This window comes from Halichoerus grypus, chromosome 6 (assembly GCF_964656455.1).
Source record: "Halichoerus grypus chromosome 6, mHalGry1.hap1.1, whole genome shotgun sequence".
Taxonomy (NCBI): domain Eukaryota; kingdom Metazoa; phylum Chordata; class Mammalia; order Carnivora; family Phocidae; genus Halichoerus; species Halichoerus grypus.
This window is the reverse complement of record NC_135717.1, coordinates 167,991,319-168,015,584: the sequence shown is the minus strand read 5'-3', so window position 1 is coordinate 168,015,584 and position 24,266 is coordinate 167,991,319. Positions and strand designations below refer to the sequence as shown.

Below are 24,266 nucleotides of genomic sequence, written 5' to 3'. Positions count from 1 at the left end.
GAGGTCCTGGCTTACAGCCCAGCTCCGCCTGGGGTTGTCCCCAGGACCTCCACCTGCTTCTCACTCTGCTGGCGCTGCATTTCTGATCTCGTCTACACTGTCCCTAAACCCGCCTTAGAGCCTCAAAGACCCACAGGCCCTTCTGTTTCACAGAAGTCATCCTCCTTAATGCAACTGCGGTTTCAAACCACACCCCTCCCCTGCTATTCTAACACAAAGAGACACAAGTTTAGGGTTTGGGTTTTGTTGTACAATAAAAATATTTTATTACAATTTTTTTCAGCTAACCATGTCTGAACATTTTGGAATTCATTCCCTTGGACTTTTTTCTAATCCATGTAGGACTACCTGCTCCTCCGTAACACAGGATTCTACTTTAGAGTAGCCTAAAGTGTTATTATTGTAACATGTCACTATTTGTGAATATTTATATTGTTTATAATCCCTTCCGCACCCCCCACCCCCAACGTTGCTGAACTGAACGGGACTCTGAGAACAAAAGTAACAAGAACATTGGGTTTGCCACTTGTTAAAACATTACAAAGCCAGAACAATGGGAACAGTGGGGTACCATTGAGAGCACAATGTAAGATAAGAAAATTGAAATCCTAGAAACCCACTAAGTATATCAGGGTCTTTCCAGACCATAAACTGGCATTTTGGACACATGGACGAAGAGTGGGTGTTTCAGCAAACGATGGAAGAACACCCAGGCCACTTGTTTGGGGAAAACATAAAGGAAGCTGTCCTTCTGACATTCGTACATTCCAAACCCATCACAATTCAACACAAAAAGCTTGAAACACAAGAACTAGAAAAAATATAAATTAGGACCAATGTAGTTTCAAAGGCGGGGGAAGGCCTTTGTAAATTGGACACCAAAAGCCGAGCCGGCAAATCTCAACATGCAGAGAAGCCTACATTGTGTAGGTCTACAAGCCTCAGATACAAAATTCAAAGACAAACTACAAACTAGGGGGAAAACATGCACCATCCATGAAAGGCTGCATGTAAACAGTTTTAAAAACTTAATTGGGAAAAGATGAACACCCCAGAGAACAAAGTCCCTAACGGGCTTAGCCCGGTCAAAAAATACAAATGCCCAGGAAATACAAAAATGCATGCAATCTTGATAGTTATCAAATAATGCAAATTAAAATGATTTAATGCCCTTTTTTTTTTTTTTGCATATCTGAAAGGCACAGATTTTAAGAAACCATAATCCTCTGTGTGGACCCAGACATAGATCCAAAGCCCCTGGGCCGTGGCCGGGAGAGGTGGGAGCTGTTAAGTTCTTTCTGGAGGGAGGGCAGCAGTGTGACTCGGATTATAAAGCCCCAAAGGGTCCAGGCCTTTGATCGTTTTCCTTTTTTTCTTTGTTGAACGGTTGTTCCCAATATTTCTGGAGTGCACATGGTTTCTGGACGCCCCTCCGAGTCCCAACTTCGGCAGGCCCCACCGGCCGGGACATAGAAGGCAGGTCACTGTAGCCCGCGGGCAGCACGCACAGCGATCTCTCAGGCCAGCCTTCGCTACCCCCCCAGCCCCGGCGGGGCCTCCCGTGAGCTCAGCACAGTTCTCTTGCACGCCGCTTACCACGCCCAGTGCTTGGAGCACCCATCATGCTGGGGCTTTGCCACCACACCTGGGGCTGCAGGGCCGGCCACCAGCAAGCGGGTCCTGCACTGCTCTCCCGAGCCTTCCCCGTCCAGGTCCCGGCCAGGGGGCCTCCTGCCTCCCTCCACACTGGGGCAGCGTCCGCGCCTGCTGGGGCCAGGCCACAGACCCAAGTCCTCAACGTAACCAGACACGTGGGCATCAGAACAGGCTCCGACCGAGACACGACATCGCAGAATGGGCTTAGCTCAGACCTCAAACTCACTAGTACATCAGTAGAAAGAGAAAGAAGACAGTGGTGAAAACAAGGAAATCTGGTAAAAAACAAAACAAAAACAAAACAACAAAACAAAACAAAAAACCCCAAAAACCCAAAAACCAGGGGCAAATACAATGAGTATACAGGAAGCTCTAATAATTTGGAGCCTAAAAGTAAGTTAATGTGAAAGAAAAATGTGCGTGTGTCTGTGTCCATCTGTCTATCTGTGAGAGAGAGAGCGAGGCAGTGGGGAGGGGAGAATCGATTGGCTGAAGGTCCAGTAAGAAGGGAGGAGGCCCACTTACTTCCCCACCTCCATCTGGTCCAACGGTGGGCGGGGAGGTAGACCTCCTCCCACTCATGTGCCTAGGAGCTGGAGGGTGTCAGCACACCTCCTCAGGCCTGCCGACATCCCAGGGGGGCAGCGACAGGTAGTCCTGCTGCTTGAGGGCCTTGAAGTGCCGGATGGCTGGCATCTGGGGAATGGCCTGGCCCAGGGCCTTCTTGGCCTGGAACACCTGGTCAGGGTTCCCGATCTCAGGACAGGGTCCTGGGGAAGAGGGCTTCGTCTGGGGTGAGAGAGGGCCAGAGCCCAGACCAGGGAGGAAGCAGTAGTCACCCACTTGCTGCAGGACCAGGAGCCCCTCGGGGTGTGGGGAGGCAGGGGCCCCCTCTGCTCTGGGCTCCCCCAGGCTTAGGATGGGGCTGCTGGCTGTAGGAGGGGCAGGACTGCCCAAAGGGGACTTGGGAGACTGGCCTGGGGTTGGAGGGACATCCACATAGCCCTCAATTTCTGGCTTGCTGGGGGCTGGGCCTGCATGGGGCCCGCCAAGCACTCCAAGATCGAGGCTGTGGTTCTGGTCTGAGGGCAGGTGCGGAGGGTGAACTGTGGAGACAGAAGGCAGCCCCGTGGGCAAGGGGAGAGCCAGGTCTGTAGTGGTGACATAGCCAGAGGCCAGGAAGCCATCCTCAGGGTCCCCGGAGCCAGCGGGCCGAGCTGTGAGGGCCCCGTCCTTCGGGCTGGGGCTGTTCTTTGGGCCTTGACCGTCTACCATCAGCCTGGGTGCAGAAGGGGCAAGGCCTCCCCCTGACTCCAGGGAGGGGTTCCCCTCTGCGCCCGGGCCAGGGCTTCTCTCCAGATCCTTGGCCTGGCCCTGTGCCATCACCTGGGCCAGTGGGACCAGCTGCACCTGCCCCCCCGCCGGCAGACACAGGTACTCCAGGGACCCCGGAGACTGCGGCTTCTGGCTCACGCCTGCCTGTGGGGGCGCCGGCTGGCCCAGCACGTCAGGCAGGGAGTGGCTGTGGGGGAGCCCCAGGTAGGGGCCATTGAAGTCGAAGCCGGAAGCCTGGCTCTCGGGCCTGCCCGCCGGGGCTGACAGGCCTGGCTGGGGGCCGCGGGCCTGCTCCGAGTACAAGTCCAAGGAGGCTGGAGTCGTGTCAGGCTCCGATGGTGATTCACGGGCATCTTTCGGATCCTCCGTGGTGAGAGGCGACACCTCGCTGTGTCTGTAGTCTACAGGGAATACGCTGGGGGGAGAATGGGCACAGGGACATTGGGGCCACTTTAGCTCATGCTGGGGCTGGATGGTGGCGGGGAAGTGGGGGGGAGGCCCGGCCCCACCCAGAGCTCACGGAGGGCACAGGGCAGGGCAAGGTCAGGGAGCAAGCCCAGAGAGGACACGGCACGGGACTTTAGTCCCCCGCGGGTCTTGCCCGCCAGCCTCCATGCTCTTGTTCAAGGTCTTCCTCTACCAGGTGTGGCTCCTCTCACCCCGTGCTCCTTCATCCGCCCAGCTTCAGGGACCGGGTGGATGCCCAGCCCATGCATGCCCAGTCATGCCCTCGTCCCTTCATTCCCCCCCCACACCCATGTCATCAGCACCCCAGTGTGGAGTCTTCCTGGGCAGCAGGGCAGGGAGAGGTCATCTGCTCCAGTCTTCTGCCTCGGGTCAAGTCCAAGGTAGGGCCCTCCCTAACTCGGGAATCAGGAAGTTCCTCCTGACACCCAACCTAGGCTTTAGAGCCACCAGCCTCCGTGGATCTCTCCATCCTGAGCCACAGGCCAGAGGACACTTCCTCTGAGCCTTCAGCGTGTGATGGGGCCACCCTCCCGCCTCCTAGGGATCCCGTGCCCGGGCACTCACCCATCCAGCTCAGGGAAGAAGCTGCCTTGCAGCTCCTTGTGTGGGGGGCTCCTGCTGATGAGCACCGATAAGCTGCCTGGGAGCTGGAGCCCGGCACTCCCGTTCTGGGAAGAGAAGGGACATTTGTGCTGTGGGTGTGTGGGCCCTCGAGAAACTGAAGGGGGCGGTGAGGACTCACAGGGGATGCAGCGAGCCCCCAGACATAGAAGGGTCTCAGCAAGGTCAGGACCAGCCCCGGCCTCCTGACACCAGGAAGGAGAGGCCCAGAGAGGGGCTGGGACTTGCCGTGGGCCCTCGAGCACCCGGGGATGGGGACCTTCTTCTCACGAGGCCACAAATCTGGGGCGTCACTGCCTCCACAGCCACACCCTAGTAGCCACAAGACCCCTCCACAGGCAAGCTGGCCGTGCCTGACCGAAAGGTCCCCGTGACCCACATGCCGACGACACCCACCTTGCGACCATCTCAGTATCCGGGATGTGCGCCCAGCCTCACTGCCCGCCCCTCTCAGTCCCCTTCACGAAGGGGTCCTGTGTCCACCCTCCGCAGGCCTCTCCCACCTGGCACCACCCTGGATCCTCCAAAGCTCAACTCTGATGTCCTGTCCTCAGGGAAGCCACTCGGCCTCCGGTCAGCCCACCGGCCCCTGCAGAACTGAACCTCCCCCTGAGGGCCGCCCCCCCGACTCCTAGCAGGCCCCCATTCCACTCCACCCCTGCTCCACGGGAGCCCTGCAGGCAGGGCCAGCCCTGTGTGTCTGCAGGTGCCCAGATGATGGCAGAGCTGAGCTTGCTGGTGCCGGCCCGCCTCTTAGAGTTTCCTGGCACCTTCCCGGGCCACCTAGGCTTCGCGCTCAAAGCCACAGGAAAGTGGGGGAGACATAGGGATGGGGACATGGGCACAGGAGTGAGGAGCCCCCACCACCCCAGCCGCCTTGACAGCTAGATCTTACCTGGAACAGGTGGCTCTTGCTGGGGTTGGGGATTTTCTCCTCCCACTTCCGGTTCAGCCTAGAAAGATACCAAGGAGGTAGAGCTGTCAGAGACCTCAGGGAAGCTGCCCCGCGCTCCTGTGCTGAGAGGAGACTGAGGCCCAGGGCGAAGGCGAGATTTGTCCAAGGCTCCCGGGGAGGAAGGGGCAGAGCAGGGACTACAGGGAGCCAGTGTGGGGACCTGGGCACCCCCACCCGTCACGGAGTCCCCTTACCTGTACCCATACATGCCACAGAAGCGCAGGGCGGGGAGCAACGCCAGAGTGGTGAAGACCAGGATGAGCACCAGGACCCACATGGGTAGCACTGCGGGCGCCAGGAAGGAAAAAAAAGAGCATTAGCATCTGGCGGGGCGGGGGGTGGCAGAGCTGGAGGCTTAGGAGGGGGAGGAGGCGAGGCCGGGGCAGAGCCCCCAGATCCTGCTCTGAGCTCCAGAAGCAGCTCACTGTCTTGAGATGCAGAGTGGGGGGAAGGCCAGACACGGGCTAAGAAGGACAGGGAAATGGTCCGACCGCCACCCCTACCCCGCAACACAAGGTTTAAGCGCTGGCAGATACTGGAGTATCGGAGCCAAAGGCCAAGAAAGAATTCTTGAGATGTCTTCGATGCAAAAAGATGTTTTTATTATAGCACGGGGACAGGACCCATGGGAGGAAGGGCTGCCCAGGGATTGTGAGCAGTGACTGATTATACACTTTGGAGTTGGGGGAGGTAAAGACTGCAGGTTATAAGAAAATTTAATTTTGTCTGCATTTCTTTTGCCTTTGTTCCCCACATCAGGAAAGACACAGAGGGTTAGATTCTTTCCAGTAGCAGGAGGGGGTGGGGACTATAGCTCAGGGCAAACACCGTGGACTTCATGTAGGAGGCAACGCATAAGCTTGAGCTTCAAGTAACAGGGAGGTTTGGAGAGGTAGAGATGGGAAAAACCTGGTGGAGGAACCAGGAGGGGTAAAGGCCCATCAGGAGCCCCAACGTCAAGCCCCTCACAGGCTGGGCCCCTCCAGGACTCCCTTGGTCTCTTCTCTTAGGCCTGGTGTCTGGCCCTCTTTTCTACTCGATTGTAACCCCCTTCCTGGGACTCGTCCCCTGCGAGGCTGGCTGCGGCTGGGGTCCTTGCTGCTAATAACTCCTCCCTCCTCCTGGACCTAGTCTTGTACTTGTCTCCCGGTGGTCAGTATAGAAGCAGGGAGATTAAGAAATCTGGGGCATCTGGGTGGCTCAGTCGGTTAAGTGTCTGACTCTTGATCTTGGCTCAGGTCTTGATCTCACGGGCGTGAGTTCAAGCCCTGCGTTGAACTCCACTGGGTGTGGAGCCTACTTAAAAGAAAAAAAAAATCAGAAAGAAATCAGACCAAACCCTTTCAGTCCCAGGCCTCAGTCCATAGCTCCTGATGTTTGCTGCCATGATAACTGTAACTGGAAATTCGGGCTGAGTGGTCACTAGGTGATGGCTGCTACAAAGGCTAATGAAGCCATGGGCCATATTAATAGAGGGCTAAGGTCCGGTCTGAGGGAGGAGCGACGGTGAGGACTGCTTTTCGCTGCTCTCAAGACCTCACCTGCAGTCTGTGTTGCACACCAGGTGTCACTTCGTGTGACTAGTGACACATAGAAGAAAGGATACTTGGGTGGGGTGGGGTCACACTTCTGTGTCCACATCACCTTTGTCCTCTGCCCAGCTGGGCTGTACCCGGGAGGGAGGGTGGAGGCTGGGAGACATACCCCACTCGGTGTCCCAGAAGCGCTCCTCACTCCACTCGCTCCAGATACCGTTGTAGCCGCTGGGGGTGGGCTTGACCCTCACTCTCGCCTGGTACCTGGTAGAGGGCTCCAGTGGCGGCAGCGACATGCTGTGGGCGTTCTGGAGGGTTTCCGTCTTGCTCTCCTGAGGGCACACGTGAGTGAGCAGGTGTGCTGAGGCTGAGGCAACTTGCTGGTGTGTGTGGGGCACAGCCCCAAACCCCTCCCACCTCAGGGCCCCGGGTTTTCTGTCCCATCAGTCCCCAGCTGCAGCTGCATCCCCAGGTCTGAGGCAGTCCCCCCAGCCCCCATGGAGGGCCCTACTCCAGTGCTCGCAGAGGTAGAGCACTCTGGGTGGGACTGGGGATTGCATTCCTATGCCCTAGGACAACACCAAGGCCCAGAAATCCTGAAGACACGTCATGTCCCACCCTCACTCTGAGACAAACCCCCCAACCTCCCAGCTCCTCAGGGACAGCCTGGACCCCAATTATGGCCTTCCCAGGAATGCTGTGCAGCATGACTGGACTCGGGGGGCCTGCTCCTAGCTCCCCCACTGACCGCGCCCCTCCTGGCTTCAGTTTCCCTATTTCCAGGCTGAAGGTCTGCGGCTGGCTCCGAGGTTTCTGACTTGGGCCACGGGGAGCCCCAGGTTCTGCACACAGGGCCCGCGGCTACCTGGGGGTGGGGGCCAGAGATGGAACCCTGGGCTGGGGCCCTGCCTGCTTTATCAGGAGCAGCTCTGCTTGGAGTGGCTGCACAGTTGTATTCCAGAGAAGACCTCTTTGAAGAAGAGTCCCTCGGTGACTTTGGAAAACCCTTCATCCAGCTTGTCTCCCTGCCCTCCGAGCCCTGACATTTGGATCCTTTTCGCAGTTCGGGGTCCCATAGTTCATTCTGGCCATGTCACATCACCTCTGTGACCATAGACCTTCACCAAGGGAGGGGACAGTGACCAGCCGACCACACAGGGTCATGACTGCTACGTCTCAGCAGCTTCCTCTGACTGGTCCCCCTGCTGGGAGCCAGGCACCTGGCAGGTTGGGGCTCTCCTGTGTGTTTTCTCACCCCGCCCCCCACCCCAGTATAAGCCCCTTCCGGGGCAGAGGTCCTCACCTCCCATGAGGCTGCATCTTTCTTGTACTGGACCTGGAAGGTGTGACCTATGTGTTTGTAGAACATCTCCTCTGCCATCCAGTGCAGGGTGTAGCCGTCTCTGCTCTTAGTCACATTGAGTGTCGGCTGAGCCATCTGGACTGGAGGGAGGGAAACCTTTAGGAAACGTTGTTCCTAACATGCCTCCAATGGAACATTCTTTTCATTCCATGTTGGTCACAGGTGCTCTCTCTAACTGGGTCCAGCCAATCTCGGGGTCCTTGAACCCCCACTCCCCTGAGCAGCCCTTCTCTGGGGAGATGCTGAGATACACTTGTTTTGCAGTGAGGTGACCCAAAGCATGGGTTACTCCTCACATTTAGGTAAAAATAAAAACACCAATAATTGGTCCTCTTCTGGAGCATTAGCTATGTTGTATGCACTGTCCTACAGGCTCGGTCTGCATGAATCCCTTCACTTGATTCTAACAGCAACCCCTACATGGTAGGTCCTATTCATTTGCCACAGTTCACGGATGGAGAAACTGAGCCCCAGAATGATTAAGTCACCTGCCAAGGACAGGCAGCTAACAAGTGGTGGAAAAAAGATGGCAACCCGGCAGACCCCCAGAGTGACTGGTAGATTCCAACCCAGGTGACAGAGACAGATGGGCTGTGGCCTCCTGCACACACTCAAGACTGGGTGGAAGAGCCTGGGGCCCTGAGAAGCCATGCAAGAGGTTCCTTCGCACGGGGTCCTTGCTACACAAGAAGAATCAGGGATATGATCCTGTGAGGAATTACAATTTCTTTGCACGTATTCTAGCCCTGATTGAAGAAGTCAATCATAGATCAGTTATTTTGAAGATGGAAAATATCCCTTGGTGGAGGACTTTGGGAACCTGAGAGAGAAAAATCCAGTCAGGGAAGGAAAGGGAAAGTTTGGTGGGAGGACTAGGAGGGCGTGGTTGTCAGGAGGGACCACAGAGCAGCTCAACAGAAAAGCAGAGCTAAAGGAAGGGGAAAACGGGTTTTAAAGATGTGTTCATGGGGATTATCAGTTGAATCTTTCTTCATATTATTTGCCATTGTCATTGTTGTTGCTTCTTGAGCACTTCGAGAAGAGATTCAAATGACTTTTGTTCCCTTTGCTCACTGGGCTGCGTTTTGTTGACAGAGACCAACAGGAGAGCCGGCCATCAGGAGTCCTGAGTTGATGTGGGGGACACACGCAACAGGACCATTGCAGGAGCACCCATGCCGAAGGCGGGGGGGGAGGCAAACTCACTGTGGTCCGAGCTCTTTATAAACTTCTCCTCCTCCTTCAGCCGAAGGGAGACGGTGTACTGGCTGTGGTTCCCGGGGTCGGGCACGGGAATCTGGCATCGGTGCCGGACGTAGAGGCCGGGGAACTCCTCCTTCAGCACTGGGGAGCACTCTTCCTCCCTGAGGATCACGGTGGAGGTGAGGGCAGAAGGAGGCAGGGGCCACGGGAGGGATGTGACCTCGGGAGGAGCCGTGGCTTCCGCTGGGGCCCCCAGAGTCAGGGGGAGGCCTGGAGAGGGCAAGGTGTTGAGGCGGGGAGGGGAGGGGTGGGGAGGGAGAAAGGGGACACTCACCCTGCATTGGGGCTGGCCTTGTAGAAGAGGGTGAAGGAGACTGAGCTGGCCACCTCGGACCTCACTTCCCAGGAGCAGCTAAGCACGGCGGCCCCGTCAAAGAAGCACTGGAGGTTCTGGGGCTGGGCCTTGTCCCCTGGGAGGGGAGACAGTCCCTTATTCATTCCCTCCCGCATTCATTCCTTTGCTCTCAGGGGGCCTACCGGGAGCCTCATCTCCTAGAGATCATGGGCTTGGGCCCCAGAAAAACTCGGGCTTCAACGTAGCCTGAAGCCGCCAGCTGGGTGAGTGAATCCCGTGACCCTTCACACCCCAGTGGGCAAAATGGGGAGGGCATCTCGTTTCCGTGCTCGGGGCCTCGATACAGTGATGTTGGTTCGTCTCCACGGAGCACAACACTCAGGAAGACACAGCTGCTCATCAGGCTACTGTCATTGTCACTGAAAGTGCCCCTAGCCAGAAGATGTGCAGAGGCCGGGGCCCGGAGGGAGTTGGCCCAGGGAAGCGATTCTAAACCCATGACACAGGAGACTGGTGGAATCCCGCAGAATGGACTCCCCGGAGCTGGACGAGCTGCCCTCCCCTCAGAAAGGCGTTGCCCCAACTTTGACCATGTTACCTGTCTGCGAGGGCCAGCAGACCTCCGGGCTCCACTGGCTCGGCCGCCCCGAGAGCCCTGAGCTGGGGGCCAGATGGGTGCGCACTCGGGCCACATAGGTGCTGCTGGGAATGAGGTGCTCTGGCGCCAGGACGGCCTGGGAGGACTTGAAGTAGAGGGTGGAGGCCTCCTGCGGAGAGAGAGGGGTTAGTGGAGAGGCGCCTGCTGGGCCGGTCCCTTGGCTTGGGGCGGAGCTGGCCATGGTCCTGACCTCCCAGGAGTCCTGCAGCCGCTTGTAGACCACCTCATACTCCAGGTTGGACAGCCAGTGGCTCTGGGAACCAGGAAGGGCCACCGTCCAGGTCAGCAGGAAGCGGTCCCTGGTAGTATTGATCAGGAGGTCCTTGGGCGCCGGGGCCTGCACTGGAGGAAGGGGGGCAAGGGCCCGTAAGAGGCTAGATGACTGTCGGGCAGCATTTTCTGTGTGGGCAGATGGGCTCCAGGCTGAGTGCTGCCCCTACCAGCCGAGTGGCCTTGGACAAGACCCCTCTCCTCTGTGGACCTCAGGCCCTTCACCTGCAAAATTGTCTGGGTTCACTGTGAACACGAACAAAAGCTGTGCACATATCACATAAGCTCCATGAAGTGCTGGCAATAAGCTCCCAATGGAGGCCCCTGTCCCCACCTGCCACCACCTGTCCCCAGGGCCCACCCTGCAGCCTGTGTGGTCCCCTTCCCAGCAGAGGGCGCTGTGGCTCATGTTACTCCCCCTTGCCCTGTCCACCCTCTCTCCCTTTCCACCTGCCCAGGGTCCTGGCCTCTCAGAGCCCAGCATAAATGTCGCCTCCTTTAGTACCTTCTTGGATTCCGCTCCGCTGGGCAGAACCCCTCACTCCTTTTCCCGTCCCACCATAGCCCGATGTATGGTCCTTACAACCCTAGTGCATTCATGTGTTTCCATGTCTGCCCCTCCAAGTAATCAGGAGCTCGTGGGTGGCAGTGTTTGGGCCTTGACGCCCTTCCCTATCCCCACGGCCTGAGAGTAGTGGCTCAGGGAATTTGGGGGACAAAGTGAGTGAACGATGAATGACTACACAAACAGGTACGTGTAGGCAACCTTCAAAGACCTTTCAAGAAATCATTCCATCAGCCTACAGCAAGCGTCTGTCTGCTGGGAGAGCATATTCATTCATGAATGGCCTGGCTCCCGCCTTCCTGAAGTTTCTGTGTCTGAATGCTGAGGGGTGACTTTCAAGCACAATAAATTCAATGAGTCCAAACAAGATGTAAATGTTCTGTGCTGGATGTGGGCCATAGCAACGCTGGAGCCTCTAGAAAATCTTAAGGCAGGAAGAGCAGATACAGGGCACCCTCTCTTCAGTCCCCCACCCCTGCACCCACAGCAGGCTCATCAGTCCCTGCACGACTAGCCCCTGAGCCTGTCAGGGAGTGGGAATCCCTCTCAGCATGGAGCTCTAAAAGCTGCTACCTGAACGGACCAGGAACCCAAGCAAACACCTATTCACCCGACCTGAGAGATTTTAGTCGGCTAGCTCATTGCACAGGTCAAGAACCTGAGAAAGGAAGTGAAATGTCCCAGACCTCCGTGTGTGGGGGCCTCGAATGCACACCTGTCCCCTTGCCCAGCACCCGCCAGCCTCCCTGATTCATTGCCAAAATGGTTTGGGCTGGAACTTGACCTCCTTGCTGAACATACGCTTCAGGAGGCAAACACCACACTCCCTCCCCCCTTTCTAAGTTGACACCTTCCCTGTGACCAGGCCACCAGATCCTGGGATAAATGATGGATGGTTTTCCCAACCTGCCCTGCCCTCCCGTCTCCCAGCCTTGGCATGTGCCCGTTTCCTCTACCAGGAATGCTCTTCCTGCTCTGTTCTCCCACCCACCCTTCAGCCCTCCCTGCAAAGCTCTTTCCTCTGGGAACCCTGTCCTGACCACCCCCCCCAACCCGAGGCTCCTCACCCACTGCCCCTCAGCGCATGGCATCCACCTGTGGTTCAACTTCTACTGTTTCCTGCCTCTCTGCATGCTCTGAGGCCCACCGGGATGGGGCCCTTTCTCATCCATCAAACATGTTTTGAGACCCTGTTTGAAATGAATTCACCATGGCCTAACCCATCCCCTCTTCCGGGCAACAGCTTTGTGCTGCTGTGATGAAAACAGGCAGGAAACAAAGGCCGGAGCCCCCTTTCCATCCGAGGCTTGCAGGTGCAACAGGCTGCCCAGTGTTTGGGACCCAGGACGCTAAGTCACACACATGCATCTGAGTGGCCTTGAGCAAGTTCCTGTTCTCTTGGCTCCATTTCATTATCAGTGAAATGGGGTAAAAAAAAAAAAAAAGGTAGTGCACGACACCACGCATTATTGTAGTTATTAAATAATATTGGGCAGTGTTTCCTAAAAGCCAGTCATCTGTGGGATTCTTACCACGTGAATTCCAACTTTAAAAGATGATCCTCTCAAACATCTCTATTTTAGGTTCATTCTGAGCACAAATATAATTGAATTAATGAGATTGAAGTGCTGGTTATATATGACTGTGTAATATACAGTCACATGAAACTTAACTATTTACATAAAATGATCATTGACACCCACCCAAGAGCACTGGTTTTGGGGGCCGCTGTGGACACACGGCGCGCTCGCTGGCCCATCACTGTCACCATCACTCAGGGGTGGCACTTTGGAAGAGTTATATGACCTCTCTGGGCTTTAACGGGCTTTAATCACCTCATCTGAAACTGGGCTGTTGCAGACATTGGATGAGACTAGACTGGTGATGAGTGCTTTCGGGCTGTAAAGTTTCTACCTGAATAGGAAGGATTGCTCTGGAAGGGAAGCCTTCACCACTCCAGGTGGTGGGGCAGCCAGGGCCAAGGGAAGTGCCATTGGCCAGGGGCTCCTCACATTATTGCTCAATGCCTCCATCACAGGAAGACTGTAGCCTCTTCTCTCAAGAGACCAAACCCACCCCCAAGCCAGTGAAGACTCTCGCTCCCAGGCCCTTCTGCAGGCTGGCCACCTGCCAAGGGGCCACCTCCATCCGGGGATCCCAGGCCTTACCATGCTGGGTCAGAGTGACAGTGAGCTGGGTGCCCAGAGGCCGGTCCGGTCGGAATGAGAAGTAGTCTCTGTCAGCAATAACGAAAATCTTGTAGGGAATGACACATCTTCTGGACACACAGCCGGAACAAGGGTGGTCTAACAAGGCCGTGTCGTTACTGAGGTCACAAGGTACTGGCTTTGGAGGGTCCCTGCCAGGAGAGAACATGGTTAGCCCACAGTGAGGGAGAGTCACTCATTCAGCAAATGTCAGTAAGTGGTTACCATGTGTGGGGCTCTGTCCAGGGTCGGGGGGACACACGTGATGCGACTAAATAAAATATGTCATGTGTCAAACGGAGCAAACTTCACATAGACAAATACAGCAGGGCAGGGAGATAAGGAAGCCAGTAGGGCTGGGGTGGGGGTACAATTTCAAATAGAGGAGAGAGGGGAGGCCTCATGGAAAAGGTGACTTTGGGGCAGAAACTCGAAGGAAGTGAGGGAGGGAGCCATGCACATTCTGGGGAAAGAGGAATTTAGGTAAAGGCAACAGCAGGTGCAAAGGCCCTGGGGCAGGCACAGGCTTGGATTGTTGTATGACTAGGCAGTTACCCAGTGTGCATGGGGTAGAGTCTGTGAGGGTGGGAGGCAGAGACCAGTAGAGCAAGGTGACAGGCAGCAGTGTTTAAGAGGAATTTAAGGAATTTGGATGTCACCGCGAGTGGGGAAAATGTGGAGTTATGAGCAACGGAGTGACATATCGTGACGTCTGCTTTCAAAGGCTTCCTCTAGCTGCTGGATTGTGGATAGATTGGGTTGTGGGGAGGACGGTAGTCTTGGAAACAGAGACCAGGTAGGAGGCTTCTGGAATATTCAAGTGATAGGAAGTGGTTTGCACCAGGGTGGTGATGTTAGCCTTGGCCAGATTCACATTCTATTTAAAGATGAAGCCGACAGCATTTGCTGGTGGATTAGAGGCACCGGTGGGGAAGGAAAGGTGGTAAAGAAGGTAAAGGAACATACCTCCCAGTTGTTCAGTTGGAGCCTCTGGGAGCTCTCATTTAGTGAAGCAGGATGTGGGGATGAACAGGAGCTGTGTTTGGGGGCAGGGCAGGAATTTGGTTTAGAACCTTGGGGGTGGAAGACACCTTTCTCTAAGGACCTGTGGAGAGCCAGGTGCACCTGCAGGCCTGGAGCTTAGGGCCGGGTGGGGCTGGTGAGCGTGTGAGAGTTACCAGTGCGCAGCCTCAGGCTAGGCTGGGTCTCTGCCCCTGGATCAGGATATACCAGAGTGGAGATCCAAGGATGAACCCCCAGGCATCTCACCCTTCAAGTTGGAGACAAAAGAAGGGAGCAAACAGGGAGACAGAAAAGGTGAGCTGGGGGAGACACAAGGAGAGGGGGGAGACACAAGGAGAGGGGAGAGTGTGGTGGCTGGAAGCCAGTAGACGGAGGTGCTTCCTGAGGACGCGATGGTCAGTCCGCGTCGGGTGCTGCCCACGGTCAAGAAGGGAGACTGAGCGTTGGATTTAGCAGCAGGGAGGGCTTTGGTGCCTTGGGCAGGAGCAGTCTGGGGGGCCTGATGGGGGCAGCAGAAGCCCGGGGGCGTGGGTTCAGAATAATTGGAAAGACCTGGGACATAGTGGGTCTAGACAACTCTTTGGAGGAGGGTGGCCTCAAAGCGAGGCAGAAGATGGGCCCCGCTGAAGAAGATGGGGGTCAGGAGGCACCCCCAGAGCTGCAGCCCTTGTTGGCAGGGGTGAGTGGGGGTCCAGTCACATTTGCTCAGGGATCGGGAATGATCCTGGGAGAGGGCCTGTCGATGGCACAGGGAGAGCGGAGAGTGGGGCGGCAGTGATGTTCTTGAGCAGCAAGGGTGGGTGGGATCCCAGGGCACAGCCTTAGACAGGTCTGGGGTAGGAACTCACTGCAGAGAGCACCCAGGGAGGTGCCAGGGGGGTGGGCAGGCGGTGTGAGCATGGAGGGGGCCGGGAGCCTCTCTTGTGCCGGGGAGGGGTGGGTGTCTCGGCGCAGGAGGAAGCGGGCCACAGCCGGGGCGGGGGGTGGGGGCGGGTAGAGGAGTGTAAGGAGGGTGGAGCCGGGATGATGGGGGCTCCCAGGAGCGTGGGAGAGAGGGCTGAGGGGCACTGCTGTGGGGTGTGAGGAGCCGCTCCTCCCCAGGGCTGGCCTCCAGCGGGTCTCCCTGCACCTGTGATGCCAGCCAGTTAATTATTTCTATTACCGTGAGTTAGACTGTCCCCAGACCCCAGGACGGTGCAAGGAATCTTCCCAAATGGCATATACCCCGGAGACCATGTGAAGGGGAAGGAGAAAACCCACACTCTGGAGGCGGCATGGAGGCCAGCCCCCCGTGCCAGACACAGGGCATTGGTCCCCGCTCGGCTGGTCAGCTGCCCTGTGGTCGGGAGAGGGACCTCACCTCTGCAGCCTCGGTTTGCGTGTCTGTGAACTGGGCATCATACCCGTGCCCTGCCCACCTCATAGTGAAGACAATCTAACATCGACTTTTGCAGGGCAATTGTGTTCAATTGTGATGAAATAAGATTATCGCCATCACTGTCATCAATGGCAAGGTTAACGTAGAAGACTCTTCCCAAAACCCCGACATCAGACACGAGCTCCTGGGCCTGGCAGGCTGCCTAATGGAGCAGAAGCTCCTGGGCTGGGGCTGGGGCCTCCCCCTCCTGGCCCTCGGTGCGTCCCCCAACCTGGCACAGCCCCACACAGCAGCAACCCTCCCTGTCCCCCGGCCCCTGGGCTCTGGTGTCACTCACTCATTCAGCCTCCGGTAGAGAGTCAGGTTGATGAGCCGCTGGGCATCCTGAGTGCTTGCCCACCTGCATGTGATGTGGCTCTTGTAGTCATTATAGCAGCTCAGGGTCTGCAGTGGGACGGTCTCTGCCCAGGGAGAGGCACAAAGGGGGTCACATCTCTCCCCTCAAGATGTCCCTTGTCACCTCCCCTCCCAGCCCCTCTGCGATGCCCAGAGCTGGGGAGGGGTTTCCCAGAGTCCTACGGGGGCTACTGGCTGCTAGGCAGAGCTCCCTGGGGGCCCTGAGGGGGACAGAGGTTCTGTGGGTACAAGGGCCCTCCCTGGCCGTGGACTCTCCTGCCCGGAGAGAAACACCACATTCTAGTCGGCATGGCACATCTCCTGAGCCCCTGCTGTGCCCTGCTCCTGGAAACGGTCTCCCTCCCACCCCACGAAGGACACATGCTTCAGGCCCGGGCCTTTGGGGCAGCCTGGGAGGAGAGGCACACGCCCACCCTGAAGAGTCAGCACGGCAGAGCCCCGTGGGACCTCCCCGGCCCGGGGCTTTTGGTCAGCTGCAGGGCCTCGTGCTGGGAAATGAAATGCGGTTCTCGGGGTTACCAGAGAAGCCGTGTTCTCTGGGAGCCCCTGGGGAGGGGGTTTGTGGGCCTCAAGAGCCGGAGGAACAACCCAGCAGAGCCTCCGAGCAGGAGGAGGGTGCCAGGGCCAAAGCAGGGAGAGACCACCAGTCTAAGGGCGCCCAGGAATGAAGGCACAAAGGAGGGAACTGGTCAAGGCCGTCAGGGGAGCAGAGCGTCTGGGGTGGGCTGGGGGCAGACGTAAGGCTGGAACAGCCAGCCTGGAGGTGAGAAGGCTCGAGTGCCAGGCGGACAAGTGTGGACAGAGAAGCCACATAAGCAGAGATGGACTTTCAGGAGGCTGGAGAAGGATGAGAATCCAGGAGGGGGGTGGGGGGCACCAGAGAGGATCAAGGAAGGGGAAAATGAGGGAGGGAGGGAGGGAGGGGTCTGGGGGCTACCTGGGGGACATGTGGGGGTGGCCTTGCTCAAGGACTGGCTGTGAGGAGGGGCTAGGAGAGGAGAGGAAGCAACGGAGCTCACCTTGGGCCCCTGCCATGCTGGGCCCCCAGAGCAGAGCCAGCAAGACAACGGGGAGCAGCCCCCAGGGCGGCACCATCTCTGGGGCAGCTCTGGATGAGCAGGTGGCCAGCTCAAGTAGGTCCAGCGCTGCGCAGGGGCTGGGGTCTTCACTGGCCTGGAATCTTGGATTCAACCCCGGCTGGAGGCCAGGCCAGACCCATGTCCGCAGCTCCTGTGAATCGTCTCTCCAGGATTCTGCCTGGAGAAGAGACTCCAGCTGAGAGTGGGCCCCTCCTATCCTGTAGCCCCAGGACTTGGCCCATGTTGCAGAGTGAACCCAGGAGTGATGCATGGGCTCCAGCAGCCCCTGCCACCTCAGCCTGGCACCCAGGGCAGGCCCTTCCGCTTAGCCTCAGTGCCTAGGGCAGGACTGTGAGGGCGATGCATTTAATGGCTTCTGCAGAAATAGGTACCCACCTGGTCATGCACCAGGAGCTCCTGTACAATGCCCTGGCCATGGGAAGACCTGGGAGGGAGCCCTGGTATTTGATTTGTTCTGAGCTCCCTGAGGGCCCCTGACCTGATCTGCTTAGAGCAATCACAGAGTGTGGCATCCACAGTGCCCTCCCCTGGGTGGGATCCCACGCGTGCTCACACCGTGCGCACACACGCTTGGGGCCTCGTGCTGTCCCGCCCTCCCTCCATTTACTGTCATCCCTCCCACACCACCCTCAGAATGCCCGTTCCCTTTTCTCTGCAGAAGGTTGGGGATTTCCTCTTTTCATTTCGTCTAGCCCTGGGAAGTACCCAGGAGAGTAGAGCAGAGCAGAGGACAGCGGTTCCTTTTCTCCCTGTAAGACGGTCTGAAACTTCACGCTGCATATATATATACACACACACAAAGCAGCAACTGTCTTACTGGGAAAAGCACAGCTCTGGACACAGCCGACTTGACCTTCAGCACAGGCTCAGTCCCTCCCAGGCCAGCGACCTGGGTTGACCACCAATGCACCCTGAACCTTGTTCTCTGCACCAGTAACATGGGTACAAACACATATCTCACATGAGAGGAACCCAACGCGGTGATGTTTACAGAGCGGTTAGTCCAATAAAAGATCAGGAAAGGGGTGTCTGGGTGGCTCAGTCTGTTAAGCATCTGACTTCAGCTCAGGTCATGATCTCAGGGACCTGGGATCAAGCCCCGAGTTGAGCCCTAAGTCAAGCCCCAAGTCAAGCCCTGAGTTGGGTTCAGTGGGGAGTCTGCTTCTCCCTCTCTCTGCCCCTCCCCCAGGTTGTGTATGAGCTCTCTCTCTCTCAAATAAATAAATAAAATCTTAAAAAAAAAAAAAAAAAAAAGAGGCCCAGGAAAGAAGAGTGGATTTGTTTGGAGCTGGGGGAGGAGAGTATTTGTCCACTTCAGTACCTACAGATGGGGGCAATGCCACCGGGTAAGGGTGCGAGTCCTTGTGGCTGGTACAGCTTGGTTTGCCTACCTGGAACTAGCCTAAAACCCCAGAGCTTCCATTTGGGTCTGACCACAAGTAGAAATACTACATATGTAAAGAGAGTGATTCATCCTAAAATAAGTTAGAGGTTTAATACAATTCCAAAGAAAATTTAACATGATGTTTTTTACAGGAACTCGGAAAAAAAATATATATGTGAGGACAGTTAATGAGATTTTTGAAAACGAGGAGGCTCTCCCCAATAGCAAAATTTATTATAAAGATCCGGTAAGTAAAGCAGTGTGTTGCACACCCACGATAGATCAATGGACATAACGACCACGCAATTCTATTCTACCCAAGAATGTACTACATGATGGAGGATTCATGAATCAATGCGAAGGGATGGAATATAAAAAGTGCTAAGATACTTGAATAACATTGTAAAACATATCCACCTAAATCTCTACCCCACACCATCCCCAAATATCAAGTTAGTTACAAATTTAAATATAAGAAGTTAAATCATATTAAACTTGCAAACCATGTGGCAGACAGTGTCAGCTTCTGAGCTGTCCCCTTCCTCCTTGGTAAAAGAAACTCAAGTTTCAGCTTGGCTTGGTGCTACACAGAATAAAAGATTACATTTCCTACTCTCTTTTATTGCTAGGTATGGTCATGTCACTAAATATTGTCCAAGGAGATGTGAGTGGAAACACTGGGTGTGCCTTCCCAGAAAAGCCTTCTTAAAGAGAGTTGGCTCAGGTAGGAGGCTCCATGTTTGCCCTCCTGCCTCTCCTGCTTCTTCCAGCCTACAACTTGCAAGTGATGGCTGGAGCTCCAGAAGCCGTTTTGGACCATAAGGTTACCTTAAGGATGGAGCCCAATACAACAGAAAGAGGGAAGCCTGGATCATTCTTGTCACGGTGGAGCAACCATACCAGCCTGAGAGTGCTTACCTCTGGACATCTTTTATGTGAGAAAAAAAAAAAAACAAACCTTCCATATTGTTAAGCCACCATTGTTTGGGGACAAAACAGATGCAACTGGAAATAGAAGAAAACTTCCCAGGGCTTAAAGGAGACAACAGTCCACTAAGTGAAGGGCAAGCTCCATTTTTAATAATGCCATACTCAATCACATGCTGGTAAACTTTTGGCCATCCAAGAATAAAAGGATACTCCTAGAAGCTTCCAGAAGGAAACAAGCATTATTTTCAATGGAATAAGGGTCAGGTTGGTCAGATTTTCTCACAAGTGATCCTGAACTCTAAATAGATAATGATGTCTTGAAAATCCTGAGGGAAAATATGTTTAAGCCTAGAATCATTGAAAAAGTCAAAGTTACATTGACGCTTGAGGGCAGAAAAACACATTTTGGAAATGTAAGACAAAGAAAAATTTCAGATCTTTTCTGAGGAACACAATTACTCTAGGATGTATTTCAGGAAAAAGAAAAACTGTCCAAGAAAGATAGTGTATGATACTGAAATTAGTGATAAGAAAAGAAGCCAATAAGATTTATACTGAGTAAAGAACTGTTATTTATAAAGTGAAAATAAGTGAATTCACAATCACAATATTGAAGTAAAACATAGATGATCTTAATGTGGGAGTTGGCTGTCAGATTAGGGGTGGAAAGCAAAGGAGAACTGAAAGCTTGCTAAGCTAAAGATCATGTCTTGTTTGGAGAAGCATATGTATGTTAATTACACTCAAAAGCAGAGGGAAAATATACATTAAATACGTGTGTTAAAAATGTAAGGGTTAATCAGGGCGCCTGAGTGACTCAGTCGGTTAAGCATCTGCCTTCTCGGCTTAGGTCATGATCCCAGGGTCCTGGGATCGAGCCCCGCATCGGGCTCCCTGCTCAACAGGAAGCCTGCTTCTCCCTCTCCCACTCCCCCTGCTTGTGTTCCCTCTCTCGCTGTCTCTCTCTCTCTGTCAAATAAATAAATAAAATCTTTTAAAAAAAAAATGTAAGGGTTAAAAACCACTAAGAGCGAGAGGTAAGCATGGGAGCAAAAGACTGATAGGGAGAGGGAGAAAAGAGAAGAGAAAAAGCAAACACCTTTTCACTCAAAACAAACATGCATACCAAAATTCCCAAACTCATGAAGAAATTTAATGGTAGGAATAAAAACTGGAGATAGAAAAAAAAAAGCAAAACACAAATTCATTCCAGACAAAAAGAATGTCATAGAACAATCTGACAAAGATGTTTAAAAGAAGAATGCATCATGGCCACATGGGGATTATTCCAGAAACGGATGAAGAGCCATTAAGAAATCTCTTCATGATTGGGGCGCCTGGGTGGCTCAGTCGTTAAGCGTCTGCCTTCGGCTCAGGTCATGATCCCAGGGTCCTGGGTTCGAGCCCCGCATCAGGCTCCCCGCTCAGGCGGGAAGCCTGCTTCTCCCTCCCCCACTCCCCTGCCCCTGCTTGTGTTCCCTCTCTGGCTGTTTCTCTCTGTCAAATAAATAAATAAAATCTTTAAAAAAAAAAAAAAAAAGAAAAGAAATCTCTTCATGATTAAAAGAAACAGGCCAACAGATTAAAAGGGAAAAAAGGATCAGCTTATCTTGACAGATACTTCTCAATATTCGATAATACAAAAGCCCTTCCGATGAAACAAACGAACAGATGAACCTCGGCAAAGGAGACATTGAAGGGAACGTTGGCGTTTCTGGACATCTACTACAAATCTGTAGTGACATCAGAGTCAAAAGGAAAATGTTTGTGTTCTTCTCGTCAAAGGAACAAACAGGGGAAGGCTGACCACAACTGCCATCTCCAGAGGTCAATCCTCCCCCCAATAATCTCTAAATTCAATGCAATCTAAATCAAAACTCCAAAAGGATTTTTACTGTGCGTGACAAACTGATTCTAGATTATAACAAACCAAACAGGAGAGATGGGTTCTTTAGCCAGAAAAATAATGGGGAATGTAATCGTAGACAGATGGAATGGAAAACAGTAAGGAAAATAACCAAGTAGGAATTTGGGAGGTAAGAGTGGCATTTCTAATCATGGAGGCTACATACTCATAATTATGATGTTGAGACAGCTGATAATTTTTTTTAAAGTTAGATTACTACTTTATGTATTACCTGCCCCTCCAAATTGCAGGTGAATTAAAGATCTAAAAGTCAAAACTGAAATGGTAAAAACATTTCAAGTGTTTCCTTAACCTTAGGGGTTGAAGAAGACACCAAATCCAAAAAGCATAAAGGAAAAACAATGATAAATTTGAGTTAGAAGCAACTAGCACACTTTTATATGAAACAAGATATCTTAAACATGGCAAAGAAAAAAGTCAAGTGATTATCTGGAAACATATTTAAAACATATGTAAATACATTGTTAATAAACCTAATAAATGAGCCACACCTACAGTAAATATGTAAAAGGCAAAGAACCTGTAAGAAAATGGACAAAACATCTCCATACATTTCATAAAAGGAACCCAGATGGCCAACGAACATATATGGCAGATGCATAACTTCACCCATAATCAGGGAAAGGAAAAATCCAAGCAAGAATCAGATCATTTTCATCCATCCATTGGACACACTTTAAAGACTGATCATCTTCCTGCCCCCCAAAAAATGGCCTTTCATGCAAGAATGTGAGGGCATATGTTAATTCAGCTACTTTGAGATGATCTGACAATATTTATTAAATTTTTAAATGCACAACCTCTTGCTTGGCAATTCTGCTTGTAGACATGTGGGCTGCAAAAGAAACACTTCCGCGGGTGTGGAAAAATTGGAGACAACCTTAATGTATATTAATATGGGATCGGGTAACCTGCGGTGTACCCCTACTAATTAATGCCACCTATTTCTTAGGGTTAATAAATGAATTAAATCTATATGTGTTATTGTGGAACGTTGTCCTAAATGTAATACTAGGTGAAAAAAATAAGTCAAAGAGCGATATGTGTATTATAATCCCATTTATGTACAAAGGAAAACTATATACTTGCAGCATGCTCAGAAGATGTTTTGGGACCAGGGGATAGAGATAGCTGGCGTGTTCTCTTTTGTGTTACATGATTCTGGATCATTCTAACTGTTGATAAAGCAGATACCCATGTAGTCACTTAGTATTAAATACGCTCATCAAACAACTCAACTATCCTGTAGTATTGGTGGGTATGGCGCAGGAGAAGAACTGGTGAATGAGAAAGAGAGTGATCAAAAGCGAACAGAAAAGGTTTCATTCCTTATAAAGCGATTAGAAAGCAGGAAAGATGAGAAGTCGAGAAAATCAGAACCTGGTGATACAAAATTGCTTTAGGGTCTTTGAAGACCCTATAGCAACTGGACATTTGCAACTTGTCACTTGGGCCTGACTAGAGAGGCCCCACAGGCTCGGACCTCCATGCAGACCAGAGGAACACCTGCACCCCCATCCCCAGGGCAAATGCACGCACCCGCGCACACCCTGCGGCAGCTACACCTAGACATCTCTCCGCCCCCGCCCCCACCCCAGCCCCACACCCCGCCAGCCCGCACACTTGGGTACAGAACACCCACACCTGGGCCTGAACCCCACAAAGCAACAGAGGCTTGGGGCCGAGTATGCCAGCCAAAACACTTTCTTCCAGGGGGAAAAGAAGTCCCTGCGCAGGGGACCGGGCCCTTTCTCATCTTCCAAAGTGAGCTTCCAAAGCCACACCAACCTCTGGGCCGCAGCATGACAAAGTTCCAGGTTTCCCCCTCTGCCTCCCAGTCTCTTTGCACCCCTACGTCCCCACGACACACCCACACCCGCAAGCGCGACCACGCCCTCGCTCTCCCACTCTCCCTTTCTAAACCAGGGTGTCAGGGACTATCGGAGCTCTTCCCATTCCAGAGACCAGGAGGCAGAAACCAGGGGGCAGGGAGAGGATGTTCTCACTGCCACCAACATCTTAGGGACACTTTCGTAGCAAAGCAAAGAAGCCGCAAGTGTGTGACTCCCAGGCCGGAGCTCTCCACCTCCCCTGGCGTCCTCCCCGCTGCCAGGACAGGGGACCCCGCAGGTGAGCTCCCCACCCTTACAGCCCTACACACGGACACTCGGGCTGTCTCCTCGCCCCCTGGCTCCCCAAGTCCCAGAGCCACACCGGCCCACTCCACACCCCCAGGCTCTGCTTGTCCTCGGTTCCCAGCCCAGACACCCCCTGCTCCCCCAGCCCTCCCCTTGAGCCTACCCCTGAAAGCCAGAACGTACCTCTTCACGGTGGGACTGCTCAGCCTTCTGCCACAGTGTCCAGGCGACAGGGAGCCTCTCGCGCTTCCTATTTATGCTGACGCTGTCGTTAGGAAACAGAGAAGCAGAAAGAGGAAGCGACACCAGGCCAGGCCGGTTTCTGTGACTCCTCACAAGATCGCCCAGATTCTGAGAACTGTGGACACCGAGATATCGATATTTTTTTCTAGGCCTTACTGAGTTTGCAAATGTTCCTTCGGCCACAAGTACTGCTCCCTATTCACTCCTACGCATCTCCGTGAGCTCCGTGCCAAGTTGCTTCATGCAGCCCTCCCTGACGCCCCCCGGGGATGCAGGGGGAGGTGGAGGCAATAACCAGAGTGGGCCCCGGTCTGGAGCCAGATAGCGCCCCCGGGCGGGCTCCCACCTCTACGACCGCGCAGAGTGTGACCTTGTGCAAATCACCGGGCGGCGGTGTGTGACTTCGTGGGGTCTCGGGACCCCCACCTGTTCCTCACTTACAAGCAGCTGTCGAGAGTATCAAATGAAACGCTGCATGAGATGCTCAGAGCCGGGTGCCCCCCTACCCGTGTTAGCCCGTGTTCCTGTGATTTCC

General features: G+C 54.0%; 1 protein-coding gene across 12 annotated transcripts in view; it reads right to left on the bottom strand.

Moving 5' to 3' along the window:
• CSF2RB (colony stimulating factor 2 receptor subunit beta) overlaps window positions 1-23,752 on the bottom strand; it is a 31,216-nt gene extending 7,464 nt beyond the window's left edge. For 10 of the 12 annotated variants that reach the window (XR_004922414.2, XR_004922411.2, XR_013449343.1 and 7 more), the window contains exons 1-14: window positions 23,672-23,752; window positions 17,029-17,266; window positions 15,930-16,053; window positions 13,153-13,343; window positions 10,340-10,491; window positions 10,090-10,258; window positions 9,471-9,606; window positions 9,140-9,297; window positions 7,874-8,013; window positions 6,740-6,902; window positions 5,230-5,320; window positions 4,976-5,033; window positions 4,024-4,127; window positions 2,182-3,406 (exon numbers count right to left, since the gene is read on the bottom strand). Coding sequence is in view for 1 of the 12 variants with exons in the window: in XM_036108719.2 (XP_035964612.1) it covers window positions 2,260-3,406; window positions 4,024-4,127; window positions 4,976-5,033; window positions 5,230-5,320; window positions 6,740-6,902; window positions 7,874-8,013; window positions 9,140-9,297; window positions 9,471-9,606; window positions 10,090-10,258; window positions 10,340-10,491; window positions 13,153-13,343; window positions 15,930-16,053; window positions 17,029-17,104 (2,709 nt within the window). In the remaining 11 variants the exon portion in view is untranslated. Of the gene's footprint in view, window positions 1-241; window positions 3,407-4,023; window positions 4,128-4,975; window positions 5,034-5,229; window positions 5,321-6,739; window positions 6,903-7,873; window positions 8,014-9,139; window positions 9,298-9,470; window positions 9,607-10,089; window positions 10,259-10,339; window positions 10,492-13,152; window positions 13,344-15,929; window positions 16,054-17,028; window positions 17,267-23,671 lie in introns of those variants that run through there. The other 2 variants (XR_004922410.2, XM_036108719.2) reach the window with 2 other exon arrangements.
• Between the last annotated feature and the right edge of the window lie 514 nt (window positions 23,753-24,266).